Raw genomic sequence first — 19,157 nt, forward strand, 5'->3', positions numbered from 1 at the left:
TCGCATGCAGCCCTGACCACCTGATATTTCTTTTGTGGTTTCCTTTTGTGACTCTTGTTGTTTTTGAGTGTGGCAGTCTAGTTTTCTCAGCTTTGTTTCATTAGATTAGGTTATTCATTTTCTTATAGTTCAGAGGGGAAGTCCTGGGTCTTCCCCTGCTGGGCTGGCCCATGGGCTTCCTCATGTTGTTTTTCTTTTTGGCCAGGTCTCCTGAAAGTGGCACAAAGCCATGACGTTACACACTCTGGTACGTAGGTGGCGGCATGCACCGTCAATGTTGGTTTGTACTCCGCTAGTAAAACCAAAGAAGAAGAACAAGGCGCAGAACTTCTGTCTGCCAATCAACAGGCGGTGGGCGGGGTTACGCCACACTCCACTCACCTGACAGCCAGACCGGCCGGTTGACGGTCTCCTGTTGAAATCCTGAGCTGAGTGTCTGAAGGTGTGATATTGATAGACACTTGAGTTTACAGCAGCAATTCTTTCAGTGTGTCCTCCCCTGTGAAGTCTTTATCGACATCTCTCTGACACAAAGCCTGCAGAGAAAGTCTTCAGGTTGCTTTCAGTGTTGGGGGCATGGAACCTCTGCGGAAGGAGACGAAGGATAATCCGTCGGCTACAGCTAATCTCCTCTCCAAGATTTTCTTCTGGTAAGAAAACCGGCAGCCGTGTTTGACAGTAATTGAATAGAGAGAGCTCTCTTCTGTGACAGTTTGTGGCCACTCAAGACAGACTGTCCCTGGATGTGATAGCAGGTAGCTGCTGAGCATCCATTCATATATAAACATAAACTTCAGGGTGTCACATGGAAAAGAGAGCTCAGGCTTTTTTTGGCATACATTTAATAGCTACATAGATAGATAGTATACAAAGCACATAAAGCCTACCACATAAACACAAGACAAATGACTCACAAAATAAAATACATACACACACACACACACACACACACACACACACACACACACACACACACACACAAAGAAGAAGACAGTAAAATAAGTGCATCACACAGGGAAAAAGCAGTTACAATTAAGAAAAACAAGAGCGTTCATTATATAAAACATTGTTCTACATAATCTTGAAATGTTACAAGGGTAAAAAGTTAAAATTTAAGGGAGTCCTGAAGCCTATTCCAATTATGAGGAGCATAATAGGTGAATTTCCAGTATTGTAGTGCAGTAATAAAACAGGAAGAGTTGCACTGGAGTTGTTAGCAAATAAAAGTAGCGTAGTATCCAAACTTGTACCTCGGTGAAATAAAACAATATTAGAAGCAAAATGTGCTACAGAAGGAAAGGTAGTAACTCTCTGCAAAGACTGGACTATTTTACCTAAAGTCTGTGGCACACCTAGAGTATTGCCTGATTACTTCCACACTGTTGTGTGTCATTTAAAGCTTCTTTGTGTAATAATTGTGAAGCAATTTACATGTATTAATTGTCTTTTTATTGCCAATAAGTGAACAGCCTGTGGACTGATTCCTATGTGAAAGACCCAGGCTGGATCCAGGCGTGAAAGGATGTGATATTTTTGTGCGCTCATGAGTGCCTCTCTCCTGCTAATATCAACAAACAACCTGCATGGACCACAACAAAAAAAACGGTGCTATCCAAGTACAAACACCCTGCAAATATTAACTCTCCTGCTAATGAGACAGCTAGCTGCCTCTGTCACATTTCACAACAAAACAACCCTGCAATGACAGGTTGCTCTTTCCTCCTCACATTAACAGCTAAAACAACATTATTATTATTATTATACGTGATATGAGCGCAGGTAACAGGATGTTGACTGCAGCTCACTTAACAGCCACCGGATTGCTGATTCTTACAGATAGAACCTTTAATAGGGATTTTTTGCAAATCAAGTTAAAACATGTTTTTTGTCCTTTCTAAAAAGTTTTCTCTTTGAAAATAGTTTTCCATGTCATTAGCTATGTGGTGGAATAAACAATGACATGTTTACAGCTGTATTGATTAGTTAATAAACAGAAACTTAATAGACAACAATTTAGATAACCAAATAATTGTATACATTTTTCAGACCAGTTTGTTTAATTGTAAATAATTGGCAGATTATTGAGATTACATGATAATCCCACAAATATTTACCTATGACTTGTAATGGAATTATACGGTGCCACTACTTTAATAATGTATATTTACAATAACAGTTGCATATGTAATTTCAATAAATATGTATTAGTGAACATACTTGTACTTCATTTCTAGTTGGCTAAATCCCTTGTTCAGAATTGGGTACAAGAGGAAGTTGCAAGAAGATGACATGTTCAAGGTTCTCCCAGAGGATGCCTCTGAAAGACTTGGGGAGGAGCTGCAGTGGTAAGATGCTGAATCATACCTTTTACTAATTTGAGTTCATCTTGTGTTAATTGCCAGTATTTTAGGGACATGAATTTTATCTTTTCCTACACTGTATTGTAAAATTGTTCTTCATTATTAAGTAGCTAATACATACTCCTGAATTCTGATAGCAGAGGAGAAATGTGTATTCATCCTTTATTATCGAAACTGAGCACTCTCAGACAGGCAGTCAACTCACAGCCAGTTCTTGGATGTCCGAACAGGCAAACAGATCCACTTCTCCTCCATGTATCCAATATTTTCTTGGCTGCTGTTTTATGTGTATTTGTAAACTGATGCATATAACGATAGTTGAGGATTGCTTCTTGTCTGGGCTTAAAGACTAGCCATTAAAAATTACCTTCCTCTCCAGTGGGAGAAAATCCAAAATGCATCATAAGCTAACCAGGGACTCATGAATATCCCTCCCCCCAAACCCTGGCACCTATCACCATGTTCATCCCCTATGAAGTGGCCAGACTGCCCCCTTTGAGGGAGTTTGACGTCAGAGTTGACATTGTTCTTGGAGATGAGCCCACCTGCATATAAATAGAACTTCTCAAACTCTCACATGAGAGCGGGCTATTCCCCAACACCGATCCCATTACTAGTCGGGGGTGCCACTTTTAGGATCCTGTTGATTTGAAAGCTCAGGCCCCGTTCACACCGGGCATTCACATGTGTACTGAATGATCCAATCATAAGTGGACAACTCTGAACATGTCAGTTCACACCTGGCATTAAAATGTGTCTCCACAAGTATTATAAGAGCAGGATATTAATGTCTGTATTAATGCTGAAAAGTGAAGCTAGTGCAGAAGATGACCCTACAGTACTACTCACTTGATTTATTACCTCATTAAACACTTTCCTCGTGAGTTATGGTATTAATTGTTACTTTCAAGTCCTCTTGAATGCAGCATGATGTTCATTTAGTAAATTATGGTCCCATTTAATTTAAATTTAACAATAAATCAGGCTATGCTTTAGGGCGTGGCTACACTGTGGTTGACAATTTGCCACCAATGGTTATGTATGGTAAACATGGTGTAATCCCAGGTTCACTAAAGTGTAGTTGTAGCAAAAAACTTGAATAGAAGTGAAAGCTAATTTGTTGTTTGATTGCAGCATCAGTGTGCAGCAGCAAAGCCCTGCCTCTGCCATTTTGGACTGAAGTGACTAACCGTGACTAATGTAAAACCAACTTAATGACACCAATAACATAAGATAATAAAATGTAACATAAACTGAGGCAAAACATTTAGAGAAACAGGCAATATCAAACTTTTTCATGTCATGTCATGACCACGGACCTGTGGTTGAGAGAATTTTGTTTGATAGAATCCCCTATAAGAATATATTCCCTGGAAGTTAGTGTAATAAAAGTTAAATTAGTCTATTTATCATTTTGCTGGGAACCCTGTGCAGTCCTCGCAAGGACTGCTGGTGGTCCTCAGATCCCAGTCTGAGAACTGTTCTTCTATCTGTGGATAGAATATGATAATAATAATAATAATAATAATAATAATAATAATAATATTAATAATATTTATTTGAGGCTGCTTTGCCTTCTACTTGAAGGCTGCAGACCAAAATTTAATTTGTAACTTTTATTCTAATCCATCCTGTGCTTAAATATGAAACACAAAGTTTCTGATCAACTATTAATGTTTTTAAAAATGTTTAAATAGAGGAGTATATCCTGAATGGGATTTCTGGTTGTGCCACATTATCAAATTAGGTATTAGGAATGATGAAACTTCAGTGTATGGTGAAGTCTCTAGTATGTACTGAAAAATGTTCTATTATATTTCTAATTGGCTGTGAGTATGCACTTCTACTTACACATAGGATGTCAGTTGAGTAGGCGGTCCTTCTATGTGGCCCAGGACACATTGTGTACACACTGCTAAAAGAACTACCTCCAAATGTGGTCTGAGCAATTGGATCTCAATGCATTCTCATTGCGTCTTTCACACCTGTACTTAAAGCTGTCCACTTGTGATCGGATCATTGAAGACACTTTTTAATGCAATGTTTGAACAGGGCCTCAAGTTGCTTTCTTGACATAAAGGCATGCTCATTCATTGTGAGATCTGATGCCTTCATCATCTATTTAAGGTCTGATCAGTGCCCCAGTATGGAAGAGTATTATCACTGCAGATGTTATTCTCAATGCAAGGTGTAATAAGGATTGATAACTTACAAATACTTAAAATCAGCAGTCATGTTGGTTTTGTATTAAACTATTATGCAGAAGAGAGCGCTGAGCCACAAAGCCAAGCTCTTACTTTATAATTCATATTCAGCGCATGCAAAAGCCAAAAATGGAGAGTGCTTTGATATTAATTTGTCATTATGATGCAGCACATCTGATGTGCTCTCTGTATTTAGTTTCTTAGAAATTCCCAACAGTGTTATGTAGCAATGCTCAATAAGTCACCAGGGTTAGGCGTTTCCTTTTCACTTCTTTATGCTTTTCAAAGGTACTGGAACCGAGAAGTTAAGCTGGCAGCAAAAGATCTGCGAAAACCCAAACTTACCAAAGTTCTTATACAGTGTTATTGGAGATCGTACTTACTCATTGGAATATACATCTTTATAGAGGTACAGTGCAGCCACACTGTGAAACTACACTGTACATGAAGCATTGCTGCCTTTGAATATTATATATTTATGCACAATTAAGAACACCCACCTCTCTGTTTTTCATCCCATTTTCTATCAGGAAGTTATCAAAGTCATTCAGCCATTGCTACTTGGAAAACTAATTGAATTCTTTGAGAATAATGACACGACCGACACATCTGCAGTGTATGAAGCCTACAGCTATGCTGCAGGCATCTCCCTCTCAACCATCAGCCTCGCTGCCCTTCATCATGTCTATTTCTACAATGTCCAAAGACAAGGCATGAAGATTCGTGTGGCCATGTGCCACATGATCTATCGTAAGGTCAGTCAATAGGACACATCTATATACTGTGTAAACATTATTGTGTTGTGTTTGTCTTTATTGAGCATATTGGTGTTGTCCTGTCAGGTTAACTTGATTTAACACCTTTTTCTTTGCAAAGGCTCTCTGTCTTAACAACACAGCATTTACAAAAACTACCACAGGACAAATTGTAAACCTCTTATCCAATGATGTCAACAAATTTGATGAGGTAATTATCTAAAAGTAGCTATATGTATTAATATTTTAATGTTTATTACATCTCACTAATTCATTTTACATCTCACTAATTCATGAAGCAGACTGTAACAATATATTGGTCATCATTTCCTTGCAGGTAACATTATACTTGCACTTTTTGTGGATTGGACCTATACAAGCAGCAACTGTGATCATTTTGTTGATGTATGCGATTGGCCCATCATGCCTTGCGGGAATGACTGTCTTCTTCGTCCTCATGCCAGTACAGACAATGTTTGGACACTTGTTCTCCACTCTCAGGTTTGCAGTCATATGCCAGATTTATCAAATGTAGTCGGCAGTTGTGTGAAAAGTTTCTGTCCTGACTTTTACTGATACCATTGCTGCAATGTGTCTCTGCTGTTTCAGGGCTGAAACCGCAGTCTTAACTGATGACAGAATACGCATAATGAGTGAGGTCATCTCTGGGATTCGTGTTATAAAGATGTATGGTTGGGAGAAGCCTTTCGCTGCACTGGTGGATGAGGTCAGAAGGTAGGTCAATTCCTCTTCATATCTATTTATTGTGAGATTATATGCTAGTGATACAAGAGTATGATAAAGTTATCCTGTTGTGTCAAACAGGTAAGCACAGAAGTTAAAGAGAAAGTAGCTAAAATATTCCAAAAATGTTCTGCAGTACAGTGATGAGAAGTGTTATAAGAATCCTTTATCTGTAATCTGTTAATAAGTTTGAAAGTATCCTGATAATTAACAAACATAAATAAATAAATGTTCCTTTAAATGTATGTGAAACAGCATTTACTGACAACATGTTTTGTTATTGTACAGAATGGAAATCTCCAAGATAATGAAAAGCTCGTACCTGCGTGGCCTGAACATGGCATCTTTCTTTGTGGCCAGCAAGATCATCATCTTCGTCACAATCTGTGTATACGTGCTGATGGGGAACAAGTTGTCTGCTAGCAGAGTGTTCATGGCTATGTCCCTCTACGGGGCAGTCAGACTCACCATCACACTCTTTTTTCCCTTTGCCATAGAGAAGGTCTCTGAGTCTCTAATCAGCATCCGAAGGATAAAAGTAAGTACACCGCAGGCAGAAGCCATGTTCAATCCAATGTGTGTCATTTACCATCTGGAAACTGATATTTTTGAGTGTGATTATTCTTCTTAGAATTTTCTTCTTCTGGAAGAAGTTACCCCGCAGCATCTGGGGCTTCCTGTGGCAGACAAGAGAGACTGTATAGTGAAGATTCAGGATCTAATATGCTACTGGGATAAGGTGAGAACATTTTTTTTATATTAATCATGTCCAGGTCACAGGAAATTGTGCTTATTAGAATCCCTTAAGGCTCTTAGCAATATAGTGTCATGTGCTGTACAGATTGTGAAGCCACTAGAATCAAAAACCTTGTGATAAATAAACCTTACTAACTCTATAATTGCTACCTATGGTGTTGCTTCAGTTAATGTACTTTTTCTTTTGTTTACAGATGCTAGAGGCTCCAACTTTGCAGAATGTGTCTTTCACAGTGACCTCAGACCAGCTGCTGGCAGTAATTGGACCTGTTGGAGCTGGAAAGGTTAGACCTATTACTGATGGCATGATACTTAACTCTAATTAGCTAACAATAAATTATAATCTGTTGTTTTTACAACCAGTATTTATAGTTACAGCAATATAGTGTACTATTAGTGCTCAGGTTTTACTTAATTACCAGCAGCTGCAATGCTTTAAAATGCCATTTAGAATTGATTTAAACCTTCAATATAAGAGACACAATAGAGATATTAATACCTTGGGTTGGTTGGAAGTACCAAAAATCACCAAATTCATAACACTTGTAATGAAAGCCAACAGGTAAAAATAATAAAGCGCATCCCTCATAAATGTTAAACTGTAATAAAATAATCAGATTCTGAGTCGGAATATTTCCATAAATACTTTGACTATTCTCTTTTTTGCTGAGAATGATTAGGTGATAAGCTTAATTTACTGTAGCATAAATACTGGAAACAGGTGTGAATAGCTAACTGGGATCTTTCCAGAGTTGCCCACTGAGCCAGAACCCCTAAAAGTTACCACTGTGGTTTTATGAGGAGTTATGGGCTATTACAAGGCTATGTCTCGGTGAACCACAGTTTTTATGGTAAGCTAAGCTACTTGCCTCCTGGCTTCTGCTTGGTACTGTGCTTACCTCACAGACATGAAATATGTATCTTCTCATCTTCCTTTCAGCAAGAAAGCGAACAAGTCTGTTTCTAAAAATGTAATTTTCTTTAAATCTTGACTTTTGTTATGTGTTTGTGCATGTCAGTCCTCGCTCCTCAGTGCCATCCTGGGTGAGCTGAGTCAGGAAAGTGGTGTGGTCAAGGTCAAGGGAGAGTTGACCTACACTTCTCAACAACCATGGATCTTACCCGGTACGATTCGAAGCAACATCCTTTTTGGCAAAGAGCTCAACCCCAAGAAGTATGATAGAGTTCTGAGAGCCTGCGCCCTCAAGAGAGTGAGGATCACATGACCCGCTGCAGAGTATCCTCATACTGTGTAGTCCACCTATCAGCAAAGTTTTCTGACCTGTAGCTTGTAATAAATGCAGTTTAAATGTGAATGAGTGGTTAAGTTTGCATTTTGACCCTGTTCAGGACATGGATCTGTTGCCAGGTGGTGACTTGGCAATGGTCGGGGACAAAGGGGCCAACCTCAGTGGAGGACAGAAGGCAAGAGTCAGCTTGGCCAGGTGTGCTGAATAACAAAGCAGTTCACGTTTTTCTGTTTGTGTCAGTGACAGAGATAACCTCCATACTGTATGTGTTCATTTTTTTAGAGCAGTGTATCAGGATGCAGACATTTACTTGCTGGATGACCCACTCAGTGCTGTGGATGCTGAAGTAGGCAGACACCTCTTTGAAGAGTAAGTCAGTTATCTCCTGGAAAGTGAGTATAAGTTGATCAAGTGCTCATGTTGATGGTTGTGTCAGCTCATATTGTTTTTCTTCAGGTGCATTTGTGGACTTTTGAGGAAGAAGCCTCGTATCCTGGTTACTCACCAACTACAGTATCTGAAAGCTGCAGATCAAATTCTTGTCTTGAAGCAGGTGTGTATTTAATTTCTGTGCACTACATATTATGGCATCTAATTCGATTAACATCAGGTCTTATACTGTGTATAATTATACTTGCATTGTTACTGTCATGTGCTTTTAATTCCACAGCATTTTCAGCTCAATAAGTTTTCTTAAAGCAATACTTTACTCTGTTTTTGAGTATAATTTACTCACATGCAGACTTAAAGGTTGCTTTTAAAAAGTAACCTGAGACCAGCAGTTGTCGCCAGTCTGAGAATCACTGTGATTACAGAGGATTTGAAATGTTGACCCAGTTTCAAAACAAAAAGATGCATCAAAACAGGCCTGACTCCTGCTCCTGTATTGGTCACAATTGCTCTGTTTTGTATGTAATTCATTCAGTCACGTTAACCAGCACTGATTCATCAGCATTGCTGTGACAGAGAAATTACTGAGTGGTGGCAGAAGAACTCAGAAACAAGCTGACAGTTACTACTTACTTCTAATATGCAATTCCTGGTAGTGCTTACATTTCCAGCTTATTATCACTGTATTGGAACTGAGTGTTTGGCCACTAAACAAAAAGTCCAACATTCACCGGCCTTTTAGATCTGGTTAAGTAGCCTAACCCAAATTGGGTAAACGAGAACAGCTCTTCCAACATGCAATCTATGTCCAGGTTGTAAAATTTAACAGTGATCTGAAAGAGTTTTCTATTTAAAAATATTCCATAGAGATATTGTCTGTTTGTTTGTCACTATGAGCAATTCCTTTCAAGCAACACATATTCAGTTTAATCAGTGTTGATATAGAATAGAATAATTAATGTTCTTGATTAGAACTTTCATCACTGATTTGATTAATAAATAAATAATAATTTACTTATTTATGATATCCATAGATATGTGTATAAACAATGACTGATGATCCCACAGTAATGTGTTCCTCTTCTCCTTAATTAGGGTATTATTCAATGACCTAGAAAACACATTTGAAGAGTTTTTCTTTCTGTAATAGTTTGAAAGTTAGAGCCGAAACAACTGTAGAGATCATAATTTAAGTCTTTCCATGTGTAATACTGGCATGTTATGTGTATGCCATGTACGGATGCTGGAATTTTCTATGACTATTTGTATGTGATGTTACTGCATCTTGTTCCCATCATTGTCAGGGTCAGATGGTGGCACGGGGGACCTACAGTGAGTTGAGGCGTTCTGGATTAAACCTCACCTCCCTGCTGAAGGAGGACGAGGGTCAGGAGGAGGAGAGGCAGGGTACAACTCCCATCCCTGGGACCATCTCCTGCTTTTCCCATACACTCTCTGACAACTCCATGTCGTCCATGTCCTCCCTTTCCTCTTCTCGGTACTCTTTGATTGAGGGGACCGAGCCACTCGCAATGGTAGGTGTATTTGAAACAGACTCAAATCTTGAATATAAGTGGCACAAATCATTTTTCAACAAGCCTGAAGTAGACATGCATATCATTTTCTAGGAGGGGAAAAAGCTTGTTGTGTTTTTAGCTGCCACTAGAGGGCAGAAGGTACTCACCCTTTCGATGCTGCTCATTACAGCCTGATCTGAAGGTGTTGCTGGATGACTGGCATTGACACTAGTGTCTATCTGTAGGTGGTGCAACCAGCTGAGGAGGAAAGCCGCTCAGAGGGAAATGTCGGCCTGCATATGTATGTGACATATTTTAGAGCAGGCGCTAACTTCCTGGTCCTCTTGGTCCTTATTTTACTCAATGCTATAGCACATGTGAGTTCATTTTCTCAATTAATGTATATTTTCTGCCATATTTAGAAAAATACGAAATATAATATATCTTGAGTTCATTTTCATACAGAATTGAATTATGTCATAATTGCTAGTCAGTTTAAATACTTTTGTTATGTGTGTATTCCTAGCTGTCTTTTAATAATTAATCAAAATAATATATATATATTTTTTTGTCTGCTTGTTTTCATGTTTGTTTAGGTTACATTTGTTCTGCAGGACTGGTGGCTTGCTTGCTGGTGAGATTTTGTTTCTTTTACATGCTGTGAAAAGAAGTAATGAATGCTTGCAAGGAAATGAGAATGATAGGTTTTCTTAGTCAATCTGACATTTTTTTCTCAGACTGGAAATGATGATTTCATTGAAGATGACTGAAGCAAACAGTTTTTCTTGGCATTATCTGTCATTTGTTGAAGCTGACCTTGTGCTTCAGGATAGGAGGAATGTGTTTTGTATAGTCCCTTCATCTTGAAGCTTTCTTTCTTTGTTGTGTTTATGTGTCCTTGTGGATTTTTGGTTCTTTTGTGGCTGACTTGCAGGGCCTCTGAACAGAAGCACATCAATGTGACAGAGCACCTCAATGGCAGCTTCCCTCGGCAGCTGGACCTTGACCTGTACCTAGGTGTTTACGCAGGTGAAGCTCACTGAGCGCACATTGCTTTTTGTGTAATGTTGAGGCTCTGAATATGGCAGCCATTCAATGAACACATCCACAGTTCTTTGGCTGTGGCCCAAGGCCAAGGCCCCAGAGTATGTGTACATGGGCCTCAGCTGTACAGAGAGATAGCAGTGCTTTTCTAGTTGTCTGCTGTTGGATTGCTCTGATTGTCTCCCTGTGACTCCAAGCCTCTTGACTCTGTCAGGCTTTGTATTCACAGTTATAGATCAGCATTCAAGACAAAAAAATGCATAATTGAAAGAAAAACTTAAGTTGAATATAGCTCTTTTTTCCTTGTCATACAACATGCTTCATAACCTTAAATGCTGTCCTTGGAATAGGCATGAGAATGGCATTGTAGTGTACTGATGGATTTTTTTTCTGTGCTTTTGTCAGGTTTAACAACCACTTCAGTAGTGTTTGGCTTCCTTCGCAGCTTGGTCTTCTTTAATGTCCTGGTGAGCTCAGCCCAGACCCTACACAACCGCATGTTTAATGCCATCATCAGGACCCCGGTGCACTTTTTCGATTTCAATCCAATTGGTAAGTGGCTTACCTCCACTTCAAGATCTTATTTGAATAACATATTATATATCAGAAAATATAATATATAGTATTGTAATTATTGATGTCCAGCTTATTCAAGGTAATACAGGAATAATCAGATGATCATTAGATTTTAAGAGCCAGTGAGACTTGCTGCAAAACTTATTGTTCTAACATCTCACCACTAGAGAGCAGACTGTTACTTGTTTCTATCCACTTTACAAATATATATATGCGTGCCCATAAACTCCATATTTTGTCATTGCTATTCAGTTTGGCATAATGTATATATATATATATATATACATATTTAAAGTTATCAAATTTCAAAATGTTTCACATAAAAAAATGTAATAATTCTAATACTTTAATTTAACATAACAAGTATATTCATATATTTATTCAATTTGTGCAGAAATTGAGTGAATAACTTACAAATATGAATTAGTGGATCTAATATGAACTATAATATAAAAAGACTAAATTTAGTTGTACAAGCTTAGAGATAGATAAGTTAGTTTATTCAGTTCGTGGGGTTAGAGATCTGATTATGAATGAAATGGTATCTTTAAAGCCGCTGCTGGGAAGCAAATCCGGTGCAACCAATAGGCCAATTGGGTCAAAAAAAACCTGTGATATGACTTAATATTTAGTCATTAAATGTATTTAAAAATCAGTAGAGTGTTATCTTTTTTATTGTGAGGCAGAACAAAAAAGCAAACAATTATCTTGAATAAATACTGTTTGCACTAGATCCTGGACAGTGCTGTGTTTGGACTGTAGAGTTGAGTCAACACAGACTTATTTGTCTTGTGCACTGTATCAGAAATCTTAGATTATTTCATTAGCTTTGTAGGTTGTAGCTGCTTGGTCAATGGAGTGGACAGATGGACATGATCTTAAAAGTGAACAAACACTTCAAATAAGCCTGACTTTACTCAGGGAGGGCTGATGGCTTTTCTTCAGGTGTGTTTTGCACCACCATTTCAAATAGAAACCAATGAAATGGAGAGCATAATTCCAAATTTGTTTAAATAATTTGCAAAATGTTTTTCTCTTCTTGTTATTTTGTCACCACAAGTTTATGTTATTAATTATAGACCTCTTTTAATTAGGTGAAGTAATGTCACTGTAATCTGTCATTCATGCCCAAAGTCAACTGTCAAGTGGCTCACTTTGATAACTTTAATTTTTCTGGGGCATTGTTCACCTGTCAGCAGATAATTACTCAGCCTAATCTCTTCATAGTGACATGCATGTACAACACAATCAGCTCGGGTGGGAATTCTGAACAAGAGGGAAACTTGTATCTGTATAATGAGTCATAATAAGCTGCTAACACAAGTCTAAATATGATTTGAGGGTGTTCAGGAGCTTGCGGTTTCTCCTGGCGTTAGAGGTGGGTGTAGTGACAAAGCTTTCCTTTGCTAAAGCTGTGTTTGGAGCAAACACCACAGGTCTTATTTATCTTTGGCTTTTGTTTTTTCTGCTGTTCTTGTGTGTGGCGCATTGGACTACCTGACGGCTTATCTGGGTGTGCCTTGCTTGGTAATCTAGGCACAGAAGGAGAACAAACACTTTCAATAATGTAATAATCTGTTTAATAGCGCAGCAAAGGAGAGGCTTAACAGACATTGCTATCTGATTGCTGTTGTGCTGCTATCAGTAGCCTTTGTATGACCAGTCCAGTCATTATAGCTTGGCCTCCAGCCTGGCAAACAACACTGTGTGTCTGACTGGATTTATAGACAACTATCCCAGAGACTGTGCGTCTCCTTTGTCCAGTTAGCAGTAGGTTAAGTATGAACATAACCTTTTTAAATGTGTATAATATTTAAAAAAAGTTCCACTCAATTTTTCTTCACCTCTTAACTTGAGGGAAACAGAAAAGACCAGGATAAAGACAGCTGTTGACAGCTGTGCCGGATTCCCTTTCTATTTTCTCTTAATGTTTTTCTTCTTTCTAAGAGATTTTTTCCCCCTGCTACGATACAATAGCTGCCACTTCAATCACAGCTGCTTCCACTACCACTAACTATCTCACCTTGAGTGTGCTATGTATTTGTAACTGCATGTTTATGTGTTGTTAAGGATTTGACAACTGTTTACATGTGTAAGTGATAGGTGCGCTGTTGCTGAACAGGCGTAGTGTTTGATAGCCGTCCTCCGAGTTAAAGGTTACCATTTCAAGCGTCACTGCACAAAAGTCTTATTTGTTAGACTGTGAATGTGGCTTGTAACAATGCAGTACAGCAGTGGTGAATTATGATTGATGGCAAGGCATTGTAGCTCCTCTGTATCAGCCACTGAATGCCTCTGCGCCATTTGAATTTGTGTCTCTGTTATCTTTTCTTTTGTGTGGAGATAGTTGATTTCCAAGTTAGTGCTTTGCTGATTAAAACCTTTATATTTTGTAACAATACAGTTTGATACGTTTTAAGATTCATAGATAATGTTGATAACAGTGTGGGCAGCTATTTCCTCCATTGCATGAATTTATATAACTCAGTATATCGTGTTGCTCAATTTTACCAATAAGTGCGGTCTTATTAAAGCTGTTCATCCAAATGTGATCCAGTTAGAGCAGCACACACAGTGGTGGATGTGTTGAGCTGATGTTGATCCCTGTAATTTAGTGTCATTGAGTGGGTTAATCCCCTCAGAGACTGCAGGCCAGGGCCTCAGCTCATCAGCACAGTCGAGGAGTGGAGTTTCAGTCCACACACACACACACACACACACGCACACACACACACACTCACTCACTCACTCACTCACTCACTCACTCACTCACTCACTGTCCCCTTTTTACATCAGCATAGCGGGCCATCTCAGTGCTGGGTGTCACTCAGTTACTGTTGATGCAAGGGAACATTAGATCTTCTGTAGTCAGTGATGTGAGATTCTAATTGTGTCTACAGAGGCAATGTTTTTAATGTCTGTATTTCAGGTCTGGGATGCAAGAGTGTTAAGAGCAAAGTGGAGGAAGTACTGCAGAGAGGATGATGATATCGAAGTGTGTAAATTGAATGTGGAGATGGAGCCGTGTGTGTGTGCAGTGTGGCTGATAGAGCCCCCTCACTCTGCACTTCCACTATTTAATTGCATGAAAGGGAAGGAGAGGAGATTGCAGGAGCCTGGCGGTGTGAGCGAAGAGAATGGATTTAGAATGTATTAGTATTGGCAGCAAGGCGCCGGCGGTGGGAGGCTGCCCCAGGCCCCTGGACCCTTCATGGAAGTGCAGGTGAGCTGTGCCACCTCCAGCCTTGGCAGCCCCCTCCCCAGTATTCCTTCATTATCGCACTTGCCTCTCTGAAAGGCCCCTCCAACTGCACTGGGGCCCACACATGGAGCGGCTCTGAGTCGTTGCCTTATCTTGATGTTTACAGGGAACAGCGATTTGCCACACGCCCCGCTATAGCCGGACCCCACTGTTCCACTTCTTTAAGTCTGATTGGGGGCCCTGCTCACCTAATATCTCCACCTAAGGGGCCACCTTAGTTGGGAGGGCTTGATATTTCCTGAGCCTGAAAAGTGGTGCAAATCACCCCTGGAGTCTTAAACCATGAGAAATTGTGTGATACTAATGCTGCTGATATCCTGAAACGTCTATACCCTTCTCTACACAATAGGTGATATTGTTGACAACCACCCATAGTGATTGAAGCCATTGTCCCACACCGATCTTACCTCATAGGCATTTCCATGCAGTGAATGTCTTTGTGTAACTGCATTAGTGTAATGTATCCTCTCTATAGTCTGCGCAGGATGGAGAAGGGTCTTTACTTCATCCCCTCTGAAACTCTCTGTTAACTGAGCCGCTTGTCAAACAGCTGATAGCTGACTGATGTTCTCTGCTCTAACACCCTCTAACCATGGTATGATGTAACCAGAAGAAACCTATCCTTTTCTTACTGGCATTGTTTGTCAGGTTTTGCATGAATTTGGGTCATCTATGGCTTAGACAGTAAAATTACATAAAATATTATTGGATCTTCCACAAACACAGTTTGACAAGTGCTCCCCCTATTCCCAGACTAAAGCAGCCAGATTCTACACGAGTATAGTAGCAGCTCTACCCCCTTGCTTGAACCCTCCCCTCGGGATGTCTGTATGCTAAAGGGGCACTCACACTGTGAATAAGATTAGTCTGCCTCCAAGTGTACAACATGCTTACGCCACTTGACTTTGAATCAGTACTGATTTGGAGCATTGCTGGGTTGTTGCGGGGAATAATGCTCTGGCTGGGTTTATGCAATGGCTGTTATGGGGAGCCCGGCCTCGTCTGCATGCATGTTTTTAGGCGGGAGCGGCATTTTGGATAAAGCTGTAAGCTGCTTATGGCCGTGGAGAGAGGTGATTACAGGGCCCACCTCCGTAGGACTGACTGGGAGGCAACTTTTAGGTCAGTGGTGCCATGGCTCCACCACGCCTCCAGAGTGCCATACCGCTACATTCTGCCAACGTGCCGCTCAGCCGTTCCCTTCTTCGATCCCTTACCAAGTCCCACCTTGTTTCATGGCCTATTCTGTGAACCAAGATAAAGTCATCTGCATGCTCCAACAGTTACATTCACTTTATCAGGGGTTGAACCCAAAAATGTGTGAGTGCTGCTTTATTTACATTCTGCTTAGATATTTTTGTTTGCTTAGTGATGTGTCACAGTGAGAGACAATGGGATGCTGAAATATAGTATGAAACATTGTGACACCATTTTGGAAGTGTGTTGACAAGGGAAAAAAACACTGCAGACAAAACATAGCACATCCACATATTGTTCCTGTTTTTTTATCATGAGCTCAGTTCTTCTAGTGGCAATCCTGGCACTGCTCTGGTACTTTTTGTCTGTGTCTAAGAGTCTGAGGGCTCCCTTCAGGGACAGAGATAGAGGAAGCCTTTCTGTCTTGCCTGCCTTTAGGTAGTGTAGGGATTGGCTATCACTGACCCTGCAGTAAACAGTGTGTGAAAGCAGCTGGAATGTAATCTTATGTGCTGTGGGATCAAAAAAGGGGAACAAAGTTACCAAAGGAGTGACAATAAAGGACTGCCACAGCACCTGCAGAGCATCAGACAAAATAATGAACACCTGAACAGATTGGAGGCAACTCAATTAACGTCACTGACACTGCCAGTCAGAACATAAAGGCAGGTATGCAGCTTCTGTTTCCCTTTTGTTTCCAAACAAAAGCTTCCCTCACGTATTCAGCCAAGAGTAGGGCAGTCTTTATAAAATGCAAGGCAAATAATGATTCATTGTTTAATCTAGATAGGCCTCTGTTTTCCATCTGATATCACACTCAATGTATATGCTCTGTTCTATTAAATTGGAAGAGACTTTGTTAACAGTTGCTCAATAGTCTAGGGAGATTGAAGGAAATTAAAACAAACAAAATATGTTTATGGGTGCAGAGTAGCTAATGGACAAAGCATATCTGTATTTGACTTAAATTTGTCCTTAAAAATATCATATAGGGCTTTTATAAGGGAGTTCTGCATTTATATTAGATAATAATTTATAATATAGTATATGGTACAGTATAACCACACCTCACTCTACATGAGTGCTGATTGTACAAATGACACATTCTGCTGTCGTGATTGTATCATGTATATATCTACTCTGATCCCGTCTAATCTGTTCTTTTGTATTGTGTTGTTCCCCAGGAAGAATCCTCAACAGGTTTTCAAAGGACATCGGTTACCTGGACTCTTTGCTCCCATGGACGTTTGTGGACTTTATCCAGGTGAGTCTCACCTCGGCAGGTTTGGTCGCCGGCGCTGCAGCATGGGGAGGCCATTTCATGCCTGGCTAAACCTGCTTTGTGGTCCGGGTCCCCTAATCTGGAAACAATTACTGTGGGATTACCCGCCAGCGCGGCCCAGCGCCTGCACAGATTTAATAAAAGTGTGCACATAGGCTGAGGGCGTGGCTCCCACAGTGTGACACAACAGAAGTGGCATCTTCAGAGAATGTGTACAGAGACTAAGCAAGTGATTGGGAGAGAGTAAGGTACCAAAGAGGAATGATGGGTCTGATGTGGAGGAAAACAGCGGGGAGGGGATGACAAGGAGAGTGGTAAAGAGAAGAAGTGTGAGCAGCAGGCGTAAGATGTGTTTGCAGGAGTGGAGCTGGATGCGCAGTAGAGGGGGAAGGGGACAGGTCAGTTGGAACAGATCCAGAACGGGACTTGCCCCTCTCAGCGCAATTCGCCTAATGCGCCACAGTCTTATAGGCCGGGTAGCCAAGGGCCACCCTGACGCATAACCAGGTTAGGTTACCAAATGCCACCCTGCCACCGTGACAGCCATCTCCCACGAAAGCCTACAGAGATGAGCCAGCTCATGCACCTAGCACCACAAAGAAGGGAATGTTCGCTGCACAATTCGAGGTAGAGGAGCAGGCGTGGCTCCTTGGTTAGGGCCAAAGAATAGAACAAAGCCGCGTTGAAAACGAATCCCCCCTCCACAATGCCTGAGTGATGTTTGTGGCAGATACCCATCTCACAGTAGACAAAAGCCATCTTAAATGCTGAAAGCACAAAAGATCATACACACAAAAGCTTTTTGTCTGCTATAGTTCCCCTCATTTTGATAATAAGGTGAATAATGGCTGGAGTAAAATAATAACTTTGTAGAAGGCCCATAGGTCCTACTGAAAACAGTGAAAGTATATCAGGTCATGACCGAAAACACACTTGGGTCACACATATGGACTCACTGTACCTCAGATATGACTTATTCATTCCACCATTAGTTATGACCCGTGTCATCAGGAAATACAAGACACAATACAACTGCTACTGTGTTTTGAATTGCAGTGAAAATGGATTTTGGTAAAAACTTTTAAAGCAAAAAGTGTCAAAATCAGACAGAATATATCGTGCACTTAGGCCAGCCTTTTTCTGAAGCAGAAAGTGGGAGGTGATTGTAGTAGTGGACAAAGGTGGCATCCTTTGGACAAAGCGCTTTTGTTTGTGCTGCTTTCTGCTCTTGTTTGCAGGTGTCTTTCATAGAGTAGTCTTTAATGCTTTCAGGAAGGAAGATTTTCACTCTTTTTATCAAAGTATTAGCAGTGCAGAAAAGCTGCTGATCCTGACTATTGTTGTTCTTTTGCAGAGGGACATTTCCCCATAGTCATTGTTTAAATGGTTGTCAGGGGGGAATAAAGTGAAACTTCATAAACAATGCCCTAACTGGTTTATCTCTCTCTATGGTGAGAGGCCGCTTCTGTGCAGGGATTTGCACCAGAGCCTCCCCCATTATAGTGGAGTAAGCACTTCACAGCCCCTCAGCACTGCCCCCATACCCGCCTAACAAGGGGATTCCCTCAACCTGGTTACACCCCGGAGCTCTATTTTTTCACAGGTCTCATTTAGTAGTAATTTAGTATATTGGCGGAAAAAAAAGTCTCTTTCTCTCTTCCCTCTTTATGGTCAGGCTACAAAGACAGAAATGTCAATTAAAAACACCTCAGGCTTTGGGGACTGTCAGCTTTTGTGTGGACTTGACCTTTAAATCCCGGGTTGCCTCTGTTTTCACAGAGGGGGCAGAGGAGGAGGGCAAGACAATAAGGGGTGAGTAC

The 19,157-nt window shown here is 40.4% G+C and overlaps 1 protein-coding gene across 1 annotated transcript in view; it reads left to right on the forward strand.

The window, feature by feature from the left end:
- Positions 1-576: 576 nt before the first annotated feature.
- Positions 577-19,157, forward strand: part of LOC128367577 (ATP-binding cassette sub-family C member 4-like) — a 36,379-nt gene continuing 17,798 nt past the window's right edge. The window contains exons 1-20 of the mRNA XM_053328176.1: positions 577-650; positions 2,235-2,345; positions 4,853-4,973; positions 5,095-5,319; positions 5,441-5,530; positions 5,657-5,820; positions 5,929-6,054; positions 6,352-6,601; positions 6,695-6,802; positions 7,014-7,103; positions 7,839-8,030; positions 8,170-8,264; positions 8,352-8,438; positions 8,526-8,622; positions 9,764-9,994; positions 10,222-10,353; positions 10,573-10,610; positions 10,911-11,005; positions 11,426-11,572; positions 17,240-17,319. Of these exons, the coding sequence (XP_053184151.1) occupies positions 577-650; positions 2,235-2,345; positions 4,853-4,973; positions 5,095-5,319; positions 5,441-5,530; positions 5,657-5,820; positions 5,929-6,054; positions 6,352-6,601; positions 6,695-6,802; positions 7,014-7,103; positions 7,839-8,030; positions 8,170-8,264; positions 8,352-8,438; positions 8,526-8,622; positions 9,764-9,994; positions 10,222-10,353; positions 10,573-10,610; positions 10,911-11,005; positions 11,426-11,572; positions 17,240-17,319 (2,553 nt within the window). The remainder of the gene's footprint in view (positions 651-2,234; positions 2,346-4,852; positions 4,974-5,094; positions 5,320-5,440; positions 5,531-5,656; positions 5,821-5,928; positions 6,055-6,351; positions 6,602-6,694; positions 6,803-7,013; positions 7,104-7,838; positions 8,031-8,169; positions 8,265-8,351; positions 8,439-8,525; positions 8,623-9,763; positions 9,995-10,221; positions 10,354-10,572; positions 10,611-10,910; positions 11,006-11,425; positions 11,573-17,239; positions 17,320-19,157) is intronic.

Source organism: Scomber japonicus, chromosome 11 (assembly GCF_027409825.1).
Source record: "Scomber japonicus isolate fScoJap1 chromosome 11, fScoJap1.pri, whole genome shotgun sequence".
Lineage (NCBI taxonomy): Eukaryota > Metazoa > Chordata > Actinopteri > Scombriformes > Scombridae > Scomber > Scomber japonicus.